Source organism: Ictalurus furcatus, chromosome 15, assembly GCF_023375685.1.
Source record: "Ictalurus furcatus strain D&B chromosome 15, Billie_1.0, whole genome shotgun sequence".
Classification (NCBI taxonomy): domain Eukaryota; kingdom Metazoa; phylum Chordata; class Actinopteri; order Siluriformes; family Ictaluridae; genus Ictalurus; species Ictalurus furcatus.
In genome coordinates this window covers 14,049,798-14,073,002 of record NC_071269.1, presented here as the reverse complement: position 1 = coordinate 14,073,002, position 23,205 = coordinate 14,049,798, and the positions used below count along the sequence as shown (strand labels likewise).

The 23,205-nt window shown below is 38.5% G+C and overlaps 1 protein-coding gene across 1 annotated transcript; it reads left to right on the top strand.

Annotated features, from left to right (window-relative positions):
* The first annotated feature begins 1,311 nt into the window (after positions 1 to 1,311).
* dnajc5ab (DnaJ (Hsp40) homolog, subfamily C, member 5ab) lies at positions 1,312 to 22,077 on the top strand. Its single transcript, XM_053642687.1, has 5 exons — positions 1,312 to 1,639; positions 17,471 to 17,669; positions 19,344 to 19,557; positions 19,711 to 19,882; positions 21,584 to 22,077. The coding sequence occupies exons 2-5, from the start codon at positions 17,563 to 17,565 to the stop codon at positions 21,685 to 21,687; spliced, it is 597 nt and encodes a 198-aa protein (XP_053498662.1). The 5' UTR covers positions 1,312 to 1,639; positions 17,471 to 17,562; the 3' UTR covers positions 21,688 to 22,077.
* The last annotated feature ends 1,128 nt before the right edge of the window (positions 22,078 to 23,205 follow it).

Here is a 23,205-nt window from a genome sequence, read left to right as displayed (position 1 = left end):
TATATGTATACACTCACCGACTACTTTAATAAGAACACATGTACCTCTTCTCCATCCATCCATCCATTTTCTGTACCGCTTATCCTACACAGGGTCACAACGGAAGCCTGGAGCTTATCCTAGGAGACCCGGGGCACAAGGCAGTCCCCTGGACGGGGTGCTAATCCATTGCAAGGCACAATCGCACACACTGACACAGAGAGTTTGGAAATCAGCTTACAGAACATGTCTTTGGACTGGGGGAGGATACCGGTTTACCAGGAGGAAACCCTGAAGCACAGGGAGAACATGCAAACTCTCTATATATGGCTCAGGTGGTAGAGCGGGATGTCCACTAATTGTAGGGTTGGCAGTTCGATTGCCGGCCCACATGACTCCACATGCCGAAGTGTCCTTGGGCAAGACACTGAACCTTAAGTTGCTCCTGATGGCAAGCTAGCGCCTTGCATGGCAACTCTGCTACCATTGGTGTGTGAGTGTGTGGGTGAATGAGACACACTGTAAAGCACTCTGTAGAACTGCTAAGGTTAAAAAAAGCACTATATAAGTGCAGACCATTTACGAAACTTCACGCACACAAGGTGGAGGCAGGAATCGAACCACCACCCCTGGAGGTGTGAGGCAAACGTGCTAAAAACTAAGTTTTTATACCCCTACCAAAAGTGTGCATACCCCTTGCAGACTCTGCTAAATCTAAACACTGTTAACAAAATAAGAGGGATCATAAAAATCCCATGTTGTTTTTTATTTAGTACTGTCCTGAATAAGTTATTTCACATAACAGATTTACATATAGTCAAGATAATAGCAGAATTTATTAAAAAAAAAAATTACCCTGTTCAAAAGTTTACATACACTTTGTTCTTAATACTGTGTGTCGTTTTCCGGATGATCCACGACTGTTTTTTATGTTTTGTGAGAATTATTCATGAGTCCCTTGTTTGTCCTGAGCAGTTAAACTGCCCACTGTTCTTCAGAAAAATCCTCCAGGTCCTGCACTTTATTTGCTTTTCGAGCATCTTCTGCATATTTAACCCCTTTCCGACAGCTGCTATAATGACGTTGAGATCTTTTCACACTGAGGACAACTGAGGGACTAGTACACAACTATTACAAAAGGTGCAAACATTCACTGACGCTCAAGAAAGCAACACTATACATTAAGAGCCATGGGGTGTAAACTTTTGAACAGGATGATTGGAGTAAATTGTTATTATTTTGTCTAAAGATTTAGACGCTAAATAAGATGTCTCCCAGAAGACAAAATACTAACAATTAACACCGATCGCGCGCGCGCGTGTGTGTGTGTGGTCTTTGCTTGCACAGCTGATGAAGGCCTTTTGTCCTAGAGCTCTCAGTTTTTTTTTTTTTGTTTGTTTGGTTTTTTTTGGAAGTTAGATGCTAGATCACGTGGTGCGTTCAAAGGCTTCCGTCGTTAGGAAAACGGATTCCCTCGTTGTGTTTCCGCCCCTGACGTCAGTGTACGAGTCCTTCCTCTAAGCGAGGCGAAGCGTTTATGATCTCCGGTGCGTATGAATGTTTGAATAACGCCTCTCCTGCACACAGAAAACAAGTCCCGGAAAGTCTTCCCAGCGGGACACTGACGACCTCTTTACAAGTTTACACCTTTCTCACAAAGGTAAGAAAATCCGCGCTGGATGTAGTTCAGCACAGCGTCTCAAATCCTGGACCTTCATTAGCTAACGGTAGCATTTATGCTAGGATTGGATTATGAAGCAGCGCTGACAGCTAGCCTTGTCAACTAAAACTGCTGCTAACCGACGAATATGGGCTACTGAGTGAGTGAGTGAGTCTGGGTGAATCTCAATTTACTTACGTTTTTAAATATAGTACACTGCATATGGTTTAGAAGCAAGTATTTCACAGCCTGTGAAGTGCGCTGGTGTAGGGAGTCGGGAGTCATTTAGGACCGGGACAGTGCAGATTAAGGTCTCTAATGCCAGCTGGTCGGTTAAATCCTGTGTGCAAAATATATAACACATTAACCCGGTCAAAGTTTTAACATTGTCTCCGAATATTGAACTAAACACATTTTAATATTAATGATGATAATATCTGGTGAATTTATAACTATTTGTGTAAAAACTCCACAATGTAATATGACCCAAACATTATAATCTGTTGTGTGGTTAGTATTTCAACTCGAGTGAACTTGTTTATTCACACGAGCTCCTTAAGAATAGTCCTTTCATTTTCTGTTTCACTTCGAGACACTTGTTATTTATTTATTTTATATACAAGTGTCTTGTGACCTGCGTAACTTTAAACCAAATCATTTTAACATTATCGTTTCACGTTTTCTCCCAAGAATGTTGAACACAAAGCTGTCCCTCAGAAGTCACACTATCACTTTAGGAATATTTCCCAGCTTTGTGTGATTGTGTTCTGTGTTAATGATGGTGAAGGGCTATGGTTTGTGTACACTCTAGTTTTCTGTTGTTCGTAGGATATTTACAGTCATCTCTCATTGATTAGCCTGTAGAAACAGCCTGGATATAATGATTTTTTTAAATAAAACATAGCCTATTTATCAACCGAAATGGCAAAACATGGCAAATCAATAGAATGTGCAGTGTGATATATGTTAAGTGTTAAGGTGGGTGTTTTTTTCACTCATTTTCAGTAGTCTTTAGTGTCAGAAGTGTGACATTTTCGGTTCTTCTTCACCGTTTTGAGAATTAGAAAAAAAATTTTGGAGGAGAAAAGATAGTCTGCTTCTTAAACCAGGATAAAGCGGTTAGAGGGTGGATGAATGAATGAATGAATGAATGATTGAATGAACATGAACGTATATGACAAAACTATATATATAATATTAGTTTTGTCATATACGTTCATGCATTTCTCTTTAAATTGGCAGACACAATGTTTCTGTAGACTTCTGAATTCATGGTTTGCATCTTTTAGTATGGCTTCTATATTTCTGTTCTTGAAGTCTTCTGCAAAAGGTGGATTGTGATGTCTTCACCCCTGCACTGTGGAGGTTGTTGGTGATGTCACATGGATGTTGTTTTGGGGGTTTTCAGTTACATCTTCCAATACTTTTGATCACTTGAAAAATGGATTGGTTAAAAAAAAAAAAGGTGCCATTTTCTACGCTGTTCAACACGTCTAGATGTAAATATCAGGAAATGAAAGCTGTACTTCTGATCTGTCGTCTCAGTCATATTATGACCTCAAACCTAAATGTCTTAATCCCAAGTGTACAACTTTTTTCAATCAATTCAATTTTATTTGTATAGTGCTTTTTACAATGGATATTGTCTCAAATCATATAAACGTAGGATACAGATTTTAAGTGTGTGGATTAATCCCTTTTGAGCAAGACGGTGGTGAAGGTGGCAAGGAAAAACTCCCTAAGATGATATGAGGAAGAAACCTTGAAAGGAACCAGACTCTGAAGTTAACTCATACTCATCTGGGTAACACCGGATAGTGTGAAAGTAAAAGAAAGTTAATTGTTTTTTTTGTTTGTTTGTTTGTTTTTACATAACAAAAACAAAAGAACTGGCCTTGCTGTTCCAATACTTTTGGAGAGATCTGTATGTATATATGAATGACATTGCGATGGCAGAGAACATTATCGTCCCATAGTAACATTGTTAGTATTTGTTTGTGTAGGTCGTGGTCTACATTTTAACATCGTGTAACTGTGGTTTGGCTTTTGCGAATAATTGGATTATTCCCTAATATAAATCTGTGCTGTGATCATAAGGGGATTTATTTAACATTGGAAGAGCTTCATGGCTGCTAACAGTTTGAGAGTCCCTTGTCTCATCAGTGTCGACCGAAGCAGAGACAGAGATTGAAATGATTTCTGAAGGGTCTGAGGAATAGTCTTGAATTGAGTTGGTGAATAAAGACAAAGCTGGAGTGCAAGGGTTGAGAATGTGTCGAGAATGTGCCAGCACAGGAAGACAGATGCTCCCTAGCAGGAAGCGAGGATGCAGCTGGAGAAGCGCTGGTGTTGATTAGCTGTGTGTGTTTTCTGAGCCAAATAAATGTTCATTACCGTGCCATTTGAATTTGACCCATGTCCTTAGAAAGAATTAAATGTAACAATGTGTTGTGGGTATAACACCCCTATAAGTTTGTAATGGAACTTTGGAAACAATTTTACGGGAGGAAAAAAAACAATAATAATAATAATAGTAAAAGTTTTATTAGTTTGTCATTATAGCAGAGGATCCGTCATAAATAATTGATAACTGTACAGCAATCATCTGTAATGTGATCCAACACAAAGCATATAAGATTGCATAGAAGCATAGAAAAGCATAGAAGATTGGAAAAACTTTTTTTTTTTTTTTTTTTCCAGCTCTTCAGTTTTTGTGAACCTGTGCCCACTGTTCTTGATTCAGTTCTTGGTTGACAGGACTGGATTCTGATGTGGTCTTCTGCTGTTGTAGCCCATCTGCCCGAGATGCTTTTCTGCTCACAGTGGTTGTAAAGCGTGATTATTTGGGTAGCCTTCCTGTCGGCTTGGACCAATCTGGCCATTCTCCTCTTATCAACAAGGCATGTCTGCCTGCAGAACAGCCACTCACTGGATAGTTTTTTTGTTTTGTTTTTTTTACATCAATCCATGTCAGCTCTATAGACTGTTAATACCAGGAAATCAGCAGCTTCTGAAATACTCAAACCAGCCTACCAACAACCATGCCACGGTTAAAGTCACTAAGATCACACGTTTCTGCGTTTTGCTGTTTGATGTGAACATTACCTGAAGCTGAGCTAATGAAAGCTAATGACAGATAATCTTTTCAGAAACAGGAATGATCAGGTGCACGAAAACATTGAGGAAGCTGAGTGGAAAAAGCACAAAGTAGAAACTTATACATGTCTGAAGAAAATAAAGACGTGATCGAGACTCGAATAATATGTTTTATGTGTGATGCGGGGACAACATCGCATCTCATAGCTGAAACATTGATGTTTTTTTTCCCGTCAGTAAGGCACAGTGTACTATATTAGTCATATGTTTCTCTTTGTCTGCATTAATACACTGAACTATCTCACCGTATTTTATTACATTATGTTTGCTACTACTTCTAGGTCTAGTCAATTTGGTTTCCAGCAAACAAAACATAAGATTGGCAAGCACACTGGAGTTTACACTTGTCCAGCGGGCTAGCTAATGAGTTTATGATTTGTTCACCTCTGTCACAGTAAGTGTAAGGCTAAGTATTATGGGAGTAGAAGCTCAGTGAAAAGGAAATATGGCTATGGCGCAAAATGTCATTAGTTCAGCATGTGCTGATTGGGGACAACAACAACAAAAAAAACCCCCACAAACCACAGCATTGTTTAGCAACACCAGGCTGACCAAGCATAATTGTAGATATTATATGAGGGATGACAACACACTAATGCAGGCATGTTATATGCCCAATGAGTTTATTCAACTCTGACATCTTTGCTAAATAAATAAATGTAAATGTAGACACTTTTATCCAAAGCGACTTACAAATGAGGTAATACAAGCAAAGTGATATATCAAGCGGAGACAATACAAGTAGTGCTACCATACAAGATTTAGAATTGCGTTCTAGTGAATTAGAAGTATAACGATACACCCCAGTCACAATTCGATTTGATTTGTGATACTGGCTTCACGATTTGGTTCAATTAGATTTGATTTTCAGAATATTTTCAACCTTTTTATTTATTCATTTATTTTTATTTTTATTTATTTTTTTATTTCTGAATCTTAAATACACATTGTTTTGCATGGTTTTTGTCGGTGTAAAACTAAACAAGTCCAAAACAGATATGAACAGAAGTTTTATATTTTAAATAAAATGTACTACAAGGTCATAATATCCATCCATCCATCCATTTTCTTTACCGTTTATCCTACACAAGGTCGCGGGGAGCTTGGAGCCTATCCCGCGGGCACAAGGCGGGGGACACCCTTGATGCAGTGCAAATCCATCGCAGGTGGTCACAATATCTTAAAAATGAATAAATAAATAAATGTAGAAATTCTCCCAAAAATGTGATTGAATGAACAAAGTCTCTGACCTGGGGGAAATGATCGATTGAAACATAACGAGCTCTGTAGCAGTGCCTGATGCATCATTTTAACCAGAAATAGAGCTCCAAAGTCAGCTAAAATGCCAGAGTTACGTGACCTCTTTCTCGAACACTGTAGATTGCAGTGGCATGGGGTTGGTGTAATTTTTTTTTTGTGAGAACATACAACCTGTAATGTGTGTCAGTCATCGCGATCCGGAGCTATCGTACCTTGCACAAGTGCAGGGTCCCCCTGCTAACGGTGCAGGCTCTCCACGAAGGAACATGATCCTATGACACGCGGCCTTTTTAACTCTATGGGATGCACAGATCGGGACCTCCGATGTTCAAACAGTGCACTTGCATGAAATGTTTAATATTATAATAATATTAATACATTTGCATTACATTTATGGCATTTGGCAGACGTACATTATCCGAGCGATTTACATTTATCTCATTTATATATCTGAGCAGTTGAAGGTTAAGGGCTTTGCTCAAGGGCCCAACAGTGGCAGTTTGGCGGTGCTGAGGTTTGAACTCATGACGTTCCGATCAGTAGTATGTAGTAATATTACATAATATTAATATGCATAAAAATGTAATTGCAAAGTACTGAAGTTTATAAGACATTATTTTATTAGATCATGGGTGTACAGCATTGGGTTTAAAATCCACAGAAAAGCTTTCTCTTTTTTTCCCCCCCTAGTCTGATGAACTTGCTTCCATATGGTGATTAAAAATAACCAAAAAATGCACAAAAAATAACTTAAATTGTTAAGAATGCTTGCAAATGTTGCTGTTGAGATTTAAATACGTCTTGGATTGTGCTAATTGGGCATTTTCTGATTTATATTATAATATATATATATATATATATATATATATATATATATATATATATATAATCATCTCATATAACATCTGTTTAGAGTTCTGGCTGTTAAGAGACAAACCCCCCCCCCCACCACCAAGCACTCCCCACATCCACATACTTGCCACTGTGTTAATTGCCATGGCAACGGTTGTGTGTTCTCGTATTGCCTACATCCAGTCCCTCACACAAAAATCTCGTCATCTCTTGATGAATACTCATTGAATTCCTGATGTTTGCATTCAGGTGTCCTTATCTGGAAAAATTTTCAATTTGTTTAAAAAAGGAAGAAAAAAAAGCAGGATGTCTAGAGTGCCTAATGTCTAGAGCAGATGAAGTGATATTGGGAAGAAGGGAGATGTGTCCCTGTGTCCTGTTATTCAAAAGACTACACCAGGAACGAAAAAGCTCTGTACTGAGGCTTCCTGTGCGTGTGTGAATGTGTGTTTGGAAATGACAGACTCCCAAAGAACGGTGTTTGCTCTCATGCTGGACTGGCATGAAAGTCAACAGATGATTCAAAGCAGGGCAGAAGCTCAACCAGGTACACAGCTCTCATCTTTCAGCCCACATAAAGAGTGGCACAGGATCACATAAACAAGGAAAGGACAATGCCGAGGAAGACAGAGAATAATCCAGTGGAGCGAAGAGAGGTGGCAGGTGGGTGTAATGGGGGGAAAAAAAAAAAAAAGAAAAACTTTCATATTCATGTACTGTTTTACTTTGCCATAAGGTGCTTGTTCTCAGAATAGTATTCATCCTGAACCATGTTAAAACAAAAATAAAGTGAGCGATTATACAGAGGACTAGACTGGATTTAGGCTGTCCATATGGTCATACAGAAAGAAAGTGTGGGTGGAGGAGGGGAGGAGGAGGAGGAAACGCAAATGAGTGAAAGAGTGCAGCATGTTGAGGCCGGTGGAATCGTTGCTGCATTTGTCTTAAGGTTGTAATTTGTCATTTCTCCCACAGCTCGGAATTCCACTCCTCAAGCCCGAGTTCAGCACGTGACGTCAAATCAACATGGCTACTCGCATCCTCTTACCTTTTAAATGAGTTATACTGTATTTACAATTATTAGATAGAGATAAATCAACATACAGACGTATTCGCTTGGAAAATCTGTAACGCTGACTATATAGCTTGCTGTTTTGAGGAGGTAATTACGCATCACTCATGATAGTTTGCTAGCTACATCGTTTTGCTACCAAAACATGACCATGGAGGCGACCTTTTTTTTTTCTTCCCCCTTTCCCCCCCAGCAGTAATTCTGTGTTTCGACTTCCCACATCCGAGTTAAGTCGAATGCAGAATATGTACTGTACTGGGGTTCAGTGGCGGCTGGTTGCAGTATTAGATATTTAATCTAATATCTATTAACGGCCTGACAACAAAAGTTTTAGGGCAGAGCAGTGCATTATTTCCCCCATTGGCGAAATTCCTCACATTGGCCCTTCTCCATCATGACCCCCTAATAATCCCCATCTCTGAATTGGCTACGCCACACTCTCCTCTCCACTAATAGCTGGTGTGTGGTGGGTGTGCTGGCGTACTATGGCTGACGTTGTATGCCGTCGTTACACACTATGTAAAGCTCTTTGAGTGTCTAGAAAAGCACTATATAAATGTAACTTTAATTATTTCACGAGGTCTCATTGAATGATTTTTATATAGAAGAATGATTATTGTTAAACACATACATAGTTCTCATTTTTTTAAAAAAATCATAAAAACACAAAAAATGTGTCATCTTCTTCCAGTGCCTCCTATTTTAGGGGAATTAGATGATGATGATGATGATGATGATAGAGTAAACATTCCACCTCGTTCACACTCCCCAAACGTTACACCCACAACTATCTGAAATCATGTGGCACGACCATCACTGATGTGCTGCGTGACTCTACAGACCATATTAGAAAGAAATCTCTGCTTCGCTGCTTCATACAATACTGTGTCTTTTGTAGTGCTGTTGTGCCTGGTTCCACAACAAACCCAAACTAATCCGCATTTGTTAACAGCAAACTTGTTATGAATACCAAAAATAAAACTGTGTCTTTTAAAAATAAATAGATAGATAGATAGATTATATTTGAAAGACAGGGAAGGCTAAGCCCTGCTAGCCCATTTATACCAGCCGCTCGGGCTGAAATCGATTTATGCATTTTACTGAATATATGACAGCAACAGAATACTATGATGAAGAAAAATTAAACTGTATTGTAACTCACTGCATTGCTTCTGTTCTGAAACACGTATCGGAGAGTAAATACTAAAGTTGTGTCCCAAATGACGTACTGTACACTTACACTATGCATTATGTACTCTACCGTCTAGTGTATGAATTTTAGAAAGGTAATATCATCTCAGATAGAACACGAGCGTTTTTTTTATTAACCGGAAGTATAATCCGCTTCCTAGTGGACGGAGAATGATGTCATACGCACGTTATGCGACGCCGCTAGCTTTAGCAGACACCCAGAGTCACCGACAATGACTTTCTTCAGTTTACTGTTTATATCGACGTTACCTTTTATAAAAAAGTAATGCATAAATACTATTATATAATATAAACTTATATATTTGTTTATATTATATATGTATTTATGCATTATTTTTTATGGATGCACAAAAAGCACTGAATTAAACTACAGTCCTAAGTGAATAATATATATTCTGGTGTGTGTCTTTGTGTATTGGGTTCTTTTCAGTCTTATATAATTGCACAAACAGTTGTGTAAAGTTTTAGTCTGAAGTTCATATTTGTAACACTCAGTTTGTGAATTTTATTTTAAATAAACAAAAAAATGGTACTGAAAGTCAATTAATCGAAAAAATAATCGGCCAACTAATAGATTATGAAAATGATCGTTAGTTGCAGTAATGGAACATGACTGATTACTCTAAAAGGTGGAAGGGCAGCATTTGTTGTGGATTATATAAACCGTGAATACCTGAATGTCATTTAATGATCAAAGTTCAACATAGTATGTTTAGAAAGTGTACAGCAGTTGTGATGTGAAATCCTATCAAAGATTTTTCGGGATTGTTTATGAAGTGAACCCGAGTTGTGTTGCTTTCATAAGAAAATGAGAGAATTATTGCATCTAGAAATGTCTTAGCTGAGCTGAGGTGAATTGAGCTGGATTAATATTTTAATCCATAGCACAGCTTTGTTATGCTTCTTAAGGCCAAGGGTAGGATCCAGACAGTGCCTACGTTATAACTCCACATTTTTGGTTTACCTACCTTGCATTTTACCTATATGCCAGGCCAAAAGTATGTGGACACCTGGGCATCTGCTCCTTCCCCAAACTGTTGCCACAAAGTTTGAAGAACACAAATGTCTTTGTATGCTGTAGCATGATGTTTTCTTTTTAGTTGGATATAATGGGTCCAAACCTGTCTCATCATAACAATGCCCCTCTGCGTGAAGAGAGATCCACAAAGACATGGTTTGCCAAGGTTGATGTAGAAGGACTCAAGTTCCCTTGAGTCCACTGAACATCTTTGGGATGACTTGGAAAACCGACTGCACACCAGGGCTCCCCATTTGACATAATTGCCTGACCTCACTAATGCTTTTGTAGCTGAATGGGCAAAACCCCAAATCCATGTTCCAAAATCTAGTGGAAAGCCTTCCCAAAAAACTGGAGGTTATTACATCAGAAAACTCCTCCATGTTAATGCACCTCGTTTTGGAATGGGAGCAAAGGGGTGTGATGGTCAGGTGTACACATACGTTTGGCCATGTAGTGTATTTGAGAATTGAGAAATTGTACATTAACTTTACCATGATTATACAAAATGTACTTGCCTACATCTGAATCAAAGAAACATGTATACATGGGAAAACATTCATGTGCAGGCTGGGAAAAATGGTCCTAAAATGGAACCTTGCAGTACTCTCAATTGTGCATTCATTCATCCTCAGTAACTGCTTTATACTTGTCAGGGATCCAGTGCGTCCAGAACCTATCCTGGAAATGGAGCATGAATTGTGTGGGCCCAAGCACATTTTACATACACATTGGAAGAAACCAATGTGATTTTGTCTAATTATGTGTGTTTATGGATGGTTTGTATTTAGCTGATGTAGAAGAGAAGTGGTGATCAGAGGAATTACATTAGTCAAGAAAAATTCATACTACCCACCCTTTATTCAGGGGTTCAAGCACCAGCACTGCCAAGCTGCCACTTTTGGGCCCTTGAGCAAGGCCCTTAACCCTCTCTGTTCTAGGGGCGCCATATCATGGCTCTGACCCCAACTTCCTAAAACAAGCTGGGATATGTGGGGAAAAAATGTTTCACTGTTCTGTAATGTGTATATGTGACAAATAAAGGCTTCTTCTTTAGCCTGAATAACTTGGCAACATGCCATTTTTTTCTAATCCCAGACTGGATGAATTTAGTAGACTTTGATAATCAAGAAGTGCTACCAGCTGTTCAACTTGCCATCAACGCTTACTTTTCATTTCTCGTATTAAGAGGCACTCTGGGTTTGGGAGGTGACAGAAATAACTTGGTACGCTAGAACTAATCCGCTAATGCTCTGCGACAGAGTGATTAGCCTCAGGGAGCCAGCTCACAGCACCACAGAGGAAGATGGATGGGGAAAATGGCTTCCTCATGGATGAGAAAATGCTCTCTTGAAATGACTTCCTTCTCCAACATGTTTGCCAAGCTTGAGTAAAACCAGACATCCCAACTCTCCTGGAGTTCCGGGAGGTTCTCGCATTTTAATAGCCTGCAAATTATACATGATATCCCGGAAATTGAATTTTTTTTTTTTTTTTTAAAGCGAGCGAGAGAGTATGATGGTCATTTCTAATGTTAGACGGGCTCTGGAGAAACTGAGAGAGCGAGTGACAGATGTGGTGAGAGAGTGACGCAGCGCGCATCCTGATTGGTCCCTCTTTGTGTTACTTAACTTATCAGTTTTCTCGGTAGGTGGGCTTTACAGTTGTGTGTCCAAATAAATAAAAAGTATAAAATGCACTTCACCCCAGACCAGACTACAGTGTACCCCTGTATAAAAGACAATGACAGTCTAGCTATACTGTTTGCAGCAGTGATTTCTCAGTTGCCCGTGGTGGGTTAAATGACCGTAGAAGACATGTTGGGAGTTTAATAGGTGTCATTCGTCCATCAGCACAGCTAATGCTATTTTAACTAGCTGCTATAAGGAGCTACTGTATTGATGTCTAGGTGATGAGGCCAAACTCCCTGTAGACATGTGTAAAGTAGCTATTGAGTATAAAAATGACTCCATGAGTGGAATAATACAGTAATATAGTATAGTATAATATAATACAAAACAGTGCAAGTACAAATTTTAATCACATTTTCTGTATATACCAGACTTGGATTAGGTGAAATCACAAAAACAAAGTATTTATGTAACCTTTCACATAAGACAATACAATAAGGATAAACACGCACATACGCACATACACACATACATACACACACACGCACACACACACACCAACTTGCCTTAACATTAAAACCACTGATAGGTGAAGTGAATATCATTGATTATCTTGTTACCATGGCACTTGTCAAGGGGTGGGATATATTAGGCAGCAAGTGAATAGTCAGTTCTTGAAGTTGAGGGGTGGGAAGCAGAAAAAATGGGTAAGTGTAAGGATCTGAGCGACTTCGACAAGGGCCAAATTGTTATGGCTAGACGACTGGGTCAGAGCATCTCCAAAACAGCAGGTCTTGTGGGGTGTTCCCGGTATGCAGTGGTTAGTACGTACCAAATGTGGTCCAAAGAAGGACAACCGGAGAGCCGGCAACAGGGTCATGGGCGCCCAAGGCTCATTGATGCACGTGGGGAGCGAAGGCTAGCACGTCTGGTTCAATCTGACGGAAGAGCTACTGTAGCACAAATTGCTGAAAGTGTTAATGCTGGATATGATAGAAAGGTGTCATAGCACACTGTGCTTCGAAGCTTTCTGCGTCTGGGGCTGCATAGACGCAGACCTGTCAGAGTACCCATGCTGACCCCTGTCCACCACCAGAAGTGCTTACAATGGGCACGTGATCATCAGAACTGGACCATGAAGCAATGGAAGAAGGTGGCCTGGTCTGAGGAATCATGTTTTCTTTTACATCATGTGGACGGCCGGGTGCGTGTGTGTCACTTAAATGGGGAAGAGATGGCACCAGGATTAACTATGAAAAGCAGGCAAGCTGGCGGAGGCAGTGTGATGTTCTGCTGGGAATCCTTGGGTCCTGGCATTCATGCGGATGTTACTTTGACACGTATCACCTACCTTAACATTGTTGCAGACCAAGTACACCCCTTCATGGTAACGGTATTCCCTAATGGCAATGGCCTTTTTCAGCAGGATAATACGCCCTGCCACACTGCAGAAATTGTTCAGAAATGGTTTGAGGAACATGACAAAGAGTACAGGTGTTGACTTGGCCTCCAAATTCCCCAGAAATCAACCCGATTGAGAATCTGTAGGATGTGCTGGGCAAACAAGTCCGATTCATGGAGGACCCACCTCGTAAGTTACAGGACTTAAAGGCTTGGTGCCAGAACCCACAGCACACCTTCAGAGGTTTTGTGGAGTCCATGCCTTGTCGGGTCAGAGCTGTTTTGGTGGCACAAGGGGGACCTACACAATATTAGGCAGGTGGTTTTAATGTTGTGCGCGCGCGCGTGTGTGCGCGCGCGTGTGCGTGTGCGCGCGTGTGTGCGCGCGTGTGTGTATAATAGTAATTACATGTACAAGATCTAAACACATGATTGGTGCCCAGTGTAAAGTGGCATGCAGTGTTTGAAATGTGATTAAAATAATTCGCTGTGTATTCAGATGTTCCACTAAAGCTGTCTATTTCTCTGGAAAGCTTGATCAATATGAGCCACCTGTTCAGTGTAGTGGCAGGAAATAACTGCACTGAGAGACTGCGTTTTTCACATAGTGTATACTGGCAGAAAGTGAAGCCAGCCCTATCACTTCTTATTGGACATCTCATGCATTACATACTAGGAATGTACATGATTTCATTCTTTGGTTCCCCCCCCATTGTAAATTTCAGACTTGCATCCTCCTTGCACCTCAGAACTGAAGGGAATAAAAAGCAAACCAATCCACGACTTTTGATGTATAAATTATTTTTGTTGTTTTGACAGAAACTTACTGTTGTTTAATCCAGATAACTGCACTCCTTGCTGTTACTGGCTGCATATATAATCCCTCAAAAGGAATTAATTTCTTTCTAAATGTCAGTTTTCTATTACTTTTATCAGGCCTTTATTTATTTATTTATTTATTTATTTATTTATTTATTATTTTTACTGTAGTTTTACTATAGACATATAGATAAAGGCGTCAATGCTAACTGAGCAATGTTTGGTTTTAAAAGCTCTTGGAGATTCCTAAGTTTTTTGGCACGTTTTTTTCTGTTGTGAATTGTGTCCACATATTTCCTGTTAGTCTAGTGCAATGAGCTGACTTATGTGACTGTAGTGATGCTCACTGGACACCGGGCACAAGAACAACATGATTTCTAGAGTGCTATTTCTTAAAATTCTTAAAACTATATGAACCAAATGTTCAAAAACATTTCAATTGTTTTGAAATTTTATTATAATACCCCCAAATCTCTCCTCATCTATCAACTCATTTTCATGTTTATATCTGAACATCTTAATTCTTAGTTTCTATTCATGTTCCTTGAATAGTGGAAATCATATGGTCTTATATTATGGTATACAGAGATACAGTGCTGTGGAAAAGTATTTGCCCCATCCTGATTTCTTCTGTTTTTGTGTATATCGCATACTAAATTGTTTCAGAAATTAAAACAAAATCTTAGAGAAAACAAAGGCAACCCAAGTAAACATAAAATACAGTTTTTAAATTATTATTTATTGAAGCAAAAAAGTTATCAAATACCAACTGGGCCTGTGTGAAAATATATTTGCCCCTGTTGTTACTAATTCCCCAAATCTATGAAACTGCATTGATAACGGGGTTCAGCTGGACTAGACGCAACCAGGCCTGATTACTGCAAACCCTGTTCAATAAAATCAACACTTAAATAGAACTTTTTCAGCAGCATGAAGTTGGGTAAAAGGTCTTACATGTGAACACACTATGCCAAAATTGAAAGAAATTCAAGAAATGATGAGGAAGAAGGTGATTGAAATATTCAGACTGGGAAGGGTTACAAAGCTATTTCAAAGGCTCTGGGACTCCAAAGGACCACAGTGAGAGCCATTATTTCCAAATGGAAAAACTTGACACAGTAGTGAACCTTCCCAGAAGTGGCCGACCTTCCAAAATTCCTCCAAGAGCACAGCAACTACTCATCCAGGAAGCCACAAAAGAGGACAACATCAAAGGATCTACAGGCCTCTCTTGCATCAATAAAGGTCACTGTTCATGACTCCACTATCAGAAAGACACTGGTCAAAAATGGCATCCATGGAAGAGTGATGAGGTGAAAACCACTGCTAACCCAGAAGAACATTAAGGCTCATCTGAATTTTGCCAAAACTCCCCTTGATGATCCTCAAACCTTTTGTGAGAATGTTCTGAGGACTGATGAGTTGAAAGTGGAACTATTTGGAAGACCGGGGTTCCGTTACATCTGGCGTAAACCAAACACAGAATTCCACAAAAAGAACATCATACCTACGATCAAGCATGGTGGTGGAAGTGTGATGATGTGGGGATGCTTTGCTGCTTCAGGGCTGGGCAACTTGTAATAATTGAGGGAAACATGAATTCTGCTCTCTACCAAAAAAAATGCTGCTAAAGGTGGTTTAACCAGATTTTAAGTTTAAAGGGGCAATTAGTTTTTACGTTAGTGATAGGTTTTTGATTTTTTTGATGTTGTATTTAGTTTGAAGCTCTAAAACTATTTAGTATGTGAGATGCATATATTTTTTCACAGCACTTTATGAAGAAGTCATTAGAAACTACATTTGCAGAAAAAAAGTTTCTTTTGAAGCTGTCAAGCCAAACATGTGGATCGAATGATCATATTCTATCTCTAGAACTAGATATGTTTAAATGGTTCAGAATAATTTCTCACATGCTGAGAAGTTCACTTCCACTGATGTGGTTTTGGAGAGGAATCCTGGCACCTTGGCCACTGGAGAAGAATAACTTTTCTCTTCTAATTTTTTTTTTTTTCTGTGTGTGGAAATCTTCTGACATGAATGGCTGGAACTTAATAGGTTAATGGACATAGCTGTTGGGTCCTTTGTGTCTACCATTTTCATTTACTGTGATGTATTTGTTGCATGCATTCTCCTCATTACTACATTCACACTGTGTAGGAAATAATCCCCGATTCTTTATTGTACATACATTGGAAAAATGAAGGTATCACTACACAAAACGCTGCTAAAGAGGACCGAATTAGTATGCTGTTTTCCATCCAGCTTCTTTATGCAAAAACAAAAAACAAACAAAAACCCCAGAATAAAAGAACTCCTAAACATTGCAGAAAAATGTGTATGCTTGACTGAGGTCAAACTGTTGGTCTGTTCATAAAGATGAGCTGTGAAGAAGAGGAAAAGATGCAGATTTGTTGAATAAATGGTGTTGTCGAGGCATAAGCGAGAGGTTTGAGTAATTATATCTAGATACATCTAATCATAAACATGACCACAGAAGAACTGAAAGTCTTTGCTGATTGAATTAACAGAAGCAACATCAAGCGGCCCTGCCCGAGATAAAATGGTTAATGAAGATTGAAATCAAACCAAACAACGCAGTGCAATATGGGTATTTTGTAGCCACTAATACAGAGATTGTTGAAAGCCCCATTAGCTATAAACTAAAAATCTCCCTTCTGCACAGGTTTACTTCATGAATGTTGATTAAATGTGTTCAATAATATCTATTTATTAGAGCCGTAAAGCTTTTTATTCCTGAACATTTCACTGACGAAACACATCAGGTCCAGGTTGATGTTTGTGGGCTACTTGGTTTTTGAGTTACTGAGAGTAACCCATTCAATTTAGATGACCAGTTAAACATGATGAAAATTACATGCTAATCAAACTCAATAATGCATATAATAACTTGTGAAAAGTTGCCCGGACCCCACTCACTTACAGAACTGCCATGCTGTGTTTGTAAACTACCTATCATGGTGCATTATGGGATTACAGTAATTCACTGGACATTCTCCGCTATGCTTTTGGACACCACTGCGATGGCAGACTTTTGAAAATAAGGCATAGTGTCAGCTACAGCATCAGTAACTGAGACTCAAGTTTGAACAGAAGAACTCTGAAACAGTCAGTTGAGTAATATGCATCATCACATCATGCGACTCATTCTGCAACTTACTCTGAAACCAATCAGGAAGCCGACGAATCATAAAAGAAACCACATGATGAGTAGATCAGTCAAGTGGTCAGCTAAAGAATGGCTCTTTGTAAAAATGAAGAAAAAAACGTGAAATAATTATGTCCTCCACCTGCTCATTTATGATCATTTGTGTAATTTAACTATAAGGAACTAAAGGCTGGTATCAAATCACTCACACTTTGGTCTCCTGTCATGTCTCTCTCATTAACAGAGGCAGCAGTGTATGTGTGAGTGTGTGTGAGAGTGTGTGTGTGTGTGTGTGTGTGTGTGTGTGTGTGTGTATATGGTGTTTGAGTGCAAGTAATGGACCACCAAAGACAGCGAGCTCTCTCCACATCGGGGGAAACCCTGTACGAGGTTCTGGGGGTTACTAAGAATGCCTCACCAGATGACATCAAAAAGTGCTACAGGTAAGAAACTCAATAATGTGTGTGAGCAAGTGTAAGTGCTTAGAAGTAAACGTTGTATTAACTCTTAACAGTGACTTCAATCGGAACATCATCCCTGTTAGTCCTTTACTAAAGAATTTTCATTAGGGGAAATCTCCTGAAATCTCCTGTTTGTCTTATTCAATTATGTTCATGTGATTTTGTCTGGGAAAGCCTTTCACATGTTCACATTCTTCTTGAATAATACAGTTTGACATCTTTGCAGACAGAAATATTTTATAAATGCACATAGATTTAACTAAATGTCGAACTGTTGGTTTTTATTTTGTTTTGTTTTGTTTTTTTTGTAGTTTCAGTACAGTTTGTGATCAAATATCAGCTGTGAAACATTAAATAATGTGTTAATAATGTGTTTTCAATGTAGTACAGGGAGAATAGAATTTTCAAATGACTCTTTTTGTTTGGTTGGGTTGTGTTTTTTTTTTTTGCATTTTCCATACTGTCCCAACTTTTTTGGAATTGGGGTTATAGTTCAAGTAATAGAAATATATATAAAAGAAAAAGAGTTTTCTTTTTTAATGGGGGGGGGGGTTGGGTAGTCTGTAAATTGTGGCAACAAAATGCAATAATGGAACTGTGGTACGTGCATTCATGAATTAAACAGGCCTAGGTAGCAAAAAAGACACTAGATTTTTCTAATTGTATATTTAAGAACAAACTGTTTAAGACATTTTGCGATTGCACCTTATGTTCTGAATTTTATGTTTCAAGAGAAAGAATTCAGAAGAAAGAATGAATTAAAAACATATTTCACCCAAAACATGTTTGGATTTAATCATTAGATCCAAACATGTTTTGGGTGAAATGTTCTCATAAGCACTCACATTTTGTTCTCCTGTCATGTCTCTCTCATTAACAGAGGCAGCAGTGTATGTGTGAGTGTGTGTGAGAGTTTTACAAACTCGCTTGTAAAAAATACATACAAACATTAGATTCTAATGTTTGTGTGTATTTTTTACACGCAAGTTTGTAAAACTTTTACATGCTTACTGGGTGGCAAAAGAACCTCTGCAACATATAGTCAGAAAATGTAGTTGGTGTGTATGTATGTATGTGTGTGTGTGTATATGTATATGTGTGTGTGTGTGTGTGTGTGTATATATATATATATATATATATATATATATATATATATATATATATATATATATATATATATATATATATATATATATATATATATACTCCAGTTGAGTTCAAAAGTTTGTCCTTATCCGGCCTTACCCTATGACATTTATTGCAAATTGTAGTAGATTTTCATTTACCTGTATGTCAAGATGTTAATATCAAAAATGAATGATAATAAATGTTGACCTATATTTAACCTTGCTCTAAGGGTATCCTTTTTCCCCACAACCTCATTTTCCACAGTTATCCGAAAAGGAAAATCTAAAGATTGTAATTAAGTGCTTATAGACTTCGTTATGATAGTATAATTCCACAACTGCGCACATTTATCCTAGCTCTTTTTTTCAGGAATCCATAGTTTCAACATAGGGCTGATGGAGGAGTTGTTTCAATTCATCTAATGCGTGTCATTAATATTATTTATATATATAATATATATAAAAAATCACCTTCATACATGTTCAGTTGGAAAGTTATCTCATTCTACCTCTCTTGCTCACATCACAGGAAACTAGCTCTGAAGTTTCACCCGGATAAAAACCCTGATAACCCAGAAGCAGCGGAGAAGTTTAAGGAGATAAACAACGCTAACGCCATCCTCAATGATCCCACGAAACGCAACATCTATGACCAGTACGGCTCTCTCGGCCTCTATGTGGCTGAGCAGTTTGGAGAGGAGAACGTTAACACGTACTTTGTGCTGTCCAGCTGGTGGGCCAAAGTGAGTGTGCACTGTACACACTTATACATACACACACACACAACATGCAGATGTTTTTAAGGTGATTGATCATAGCAGGTCTGACTTCTTTTTTTCTTTTTCTTCAGATTCTGGAATGTTCATGTTTTATTCAATACGATCTGTACATTGCAGGCGCTGTTCATCTTCTGTGGCATTGCAACGGGTTGCTATTGCTGCTGCTGTCTGTGCTGCTGCTGTAACTGCTGCTGTGGGAAGTGTAAACCACGACCTCCTATGGAACACGATCCTGATTTTTATGTCTCCCCAGAGGACCTGGAGGCTCAGATGAAAGCGGATGAGAGAGGTGAGACCACAGAATAAGTGCTTTTTTTCAATTCACATTCAACAAGAAGTAAACAGCAGAAACAGCAAGCAGCAGAAATTGGACTACTAGTTTTTTTTTGTTTTTGTTTTTTACCAATTTAAATATTGACTTTAACCTAGAAGAAGTACTTTGATTAGCACTGTTCCCTTGTCTAAAAGCCAATGTTAACTGATTATAATTATAATTAACCACCTAATTCTTATTGCACTAAATTATGGGCATAATGCTGGATCATTTGTAAGTTGCTTTGGATAAAAGCGTTTGCTAAATGAATAAATGTAAATGGATTGCACGCCAGTGAGTAGCACACACATTCATTTACATACATTTACAGTTAGGGGCAGTTTAGACTCACCCTTCGTTTCACCTTTCACCATGTTTTTGGAAACTGGAGGATACACATAGAATATATGAAATTCCACACAGTCAGTACCCTGAGCTTCTAATCGAATAGGAAGAAGCAAAAATAATATGATAAACACACTGCGAACTTCAAGTATTCTCGGCTGCAGAACAAAATGTCAGCAGGATCGAGTATGACCTGATCAAGCTTCTCCTACCCGGGTGGAATCGAGCCAAAAGTTGAGGAGGTAGAGACAATTAAATGTTTTTCAGGTTGCTTCATGTTGTACGGTGTTGTGTTGGTTAGTTTTAGAGGTTTAGGGTTAGGCTAGTAGGAGGAGTTGGATCAGATCCACTTCCACCCCCTGGACTTTTAGTTCATGCAGTGAGGACTATCTCAAAAACTTCAATGAAGTTGGCAACATATATGATCTATTTCTGTTCCATTATGCTTATTATGTTTGTGGTATTAAAAATTGTTGTTCTAGGTTTTTTTTTGTGCTTTTCTGCGGAATTGCACGAAATTGTTTTGCACGAGTGATGTTCATTGGTAAATGAGACCTTCAACGTTTGAAGCACGTAAATCGAAGAGGGCTTTGGCTGAATGCGCGTTGTGATGATGTCACATGACTCATCTTGGCCCAAATCTGTGGTAATTCTGAAAAATTGCAAACTCCTCCGAATATTCTGGAGTTTCCTTGATTGTAAAATCCTGAAAGGACTGTCATGTGGGTTATTTCTCCTGCCTTTTTTTTTTGCTTTTTTTTTTAAATCAATATTCATGGGTGAGAGATCTGCATATTATCAATCACCTCAAGTATTATTTATAGGCCTGTGTTATTATGAATCCTAATAATAACTGTTATGCAGGTTCCAAAAACACACACGTTTGGTAATGGATTGATGACCAAATGAAAAAGGAATGATCCAGTTCTTTTGTGCTACTAAATAACTGTTTGGAAGGTTTTTGGTCAAACAGATCATTTAAACTTTGTACTATAAGTCAGGACAGCTGAATTTAGTATTTTGAAGACAGGCATCATGAATTTTTGATGCAATTGTTTTGTTTGTTGTTGTTTTTTTCTGGTTTTGTTTTGTTTTGTTTTTTGAGGGCACTGATTCTGTGGAAAAGAATAAGTGAGTGACAAAGCCATCTTTACAATTATACAAGTCACCTTGAATTACTGCTACTAGCCTGAGTAGAAGACAGTTCACAGTTGCCCCAGCTACTATTTAGGATGCTTACCAACGCTTAATAATAAAAGTAAAAAATAAACTGGTAAAAAAAAAAATCATCGTAATCGCATGTGTTGCCCGTGTCTCGTCCTTCTCACACAGATGGTGATCCCATCCTCGTGCAGCCTTCATCAGCTACAGAGACCACTCAACTGACGGCGGATGGTCACCACAGCAGCTACCGCACCGACACTGGACTCAACTAGACGACTCCCTCACTTTCCCTCCTCTAGAACACCAGACCAGCAGAGGGAGCCATCCTGCGTCCTCCAGCCAGGGACTGCTGAGATTACTAAAGGAGTGGACAGGTGTCTATCTCTGCTGTTAAATGTCAAAGCTCTCAAAGATCAGGCTTGCCTCTGCACATGCAAAGGAGCAGGTTTTCTTTTTCCTTTTTTTCTTTTCCAGTCCAAAAACGCAGCACTTTCTCACGTAAACACGAGTCCCTCATTCAGTCCCACACTCGGCCCTGCTCAGTCTTGTATTTCTGTACATGTAGATCCTGTTCAAATTGATGCATTCAAATGCATTCACCTTGAACTGATGCATAGTTCTTAATACATTGTGTCCTCATTATACTAAGACATCCATATATATATATATATATATATATATATATATATATATATTTATTAACCTACATTTGACAGATAAATCTCTGGAATCTAAATGACTAAATTAATGATTATTACTAATAATGTTATGAATTTTAATAGTTAGTGTCTTAGGTTTTTACAATGATTCTGTAAACACACAGCAACCGAATACCTTTGCATGTGTATTGAGTATAAACCAATCTTTAACCGTGTAACCACATTTTCGTTCACCCACCTTTTTATTTTTCTGTTTTAATGCACCAGTTAGGAATGAAATGTGTACACTGCCTGTTTTCTGTGCAGAGTGCATCTGTTTTACAGCATTATAAAGAGGTTTCTAAAACAGATGCTCTAAACCCCAAACACATTAGATTAACAAATGCTTCTCAAGGTTTTGAAAAGATTTCTCGGTATTACTGATGTGTATAAGGGTGGGGGGAGTGCTGGGGGAGTGGGTCATGTTTTTATATCTTGGTGGAGACCAAATGTCCTCTCACGGATAGGAATAACTGATGGTTTTCAACTTATGGGGACATTTGGCTGGTCCTCATAAGAATTTTTTTTTTTTTTTAACCTGCCGGTTTTATTTCAAAATCTAAAAGAGGCAAAGGCTTCCTTTTGGATACTGATAAGGTTAGGGTTAGATTTGAGTACATGCATAACGTTAATTTGCTGCATTAATAATTGTCAGTGGATGGTCCTCACAAGGTAGTTTGACAAACGTGTATGCGTGTGCGTGCGTGCTGTAATAGTAATATAGTGCCATCTGTTGAGGTATTAGGACAGTAAACAAATTTTGACTGTGTATCATGTTGAAATTTTATGTCAAAGTCCCTAGTTTTAAAGGGTGTAAGTAAGCGGTGTCTTTCATTGACATTTACTAAATAAATGTCTGTGAAAGCACAGCAGAGTGTGGTTTTTGTTTGTTGTTGTTGTTGTTGTTGTTGTTGTTGTTTTTTTGCTTTTAAGTAATAAAAAAAAAACTTAATCACTTATCCACACTGTCCCAAAATGTAACTGAGACATAATTTAAGCTGCATGTCTTTTTTTTGTTTGTTTTCCAAAAGTCTCTAGGTCATAGGTAAAAAGTATGTGGTTGTGTTTTTAGATGTTTAAATACATAGTGTC

Bases quoted from the DNA above. Each gene is read 5' to 3' on its own strand.
- dnajc5ab (XM_053642687.1), top strand. From the start codon at position 17,563: ATGGACCACCAAAGACAGCGAGCTCTCTCCACATCGGGGGAAACCCTG. The intron at 17,670-19,343 runs GTAAGAAACTCA...CTCACATCACAG, and splicing joins GACATCAAAAAGTGCTACAG to GAAACTAGCTCTGAAGTTTC. The intron at 19,883-21,583 runs GTGAGACCACAG...CTTCTCACACAG, and splicing joins GATGAAAGCGGATGAGAGAG to ATGGTGATCCCATCCTCGTG.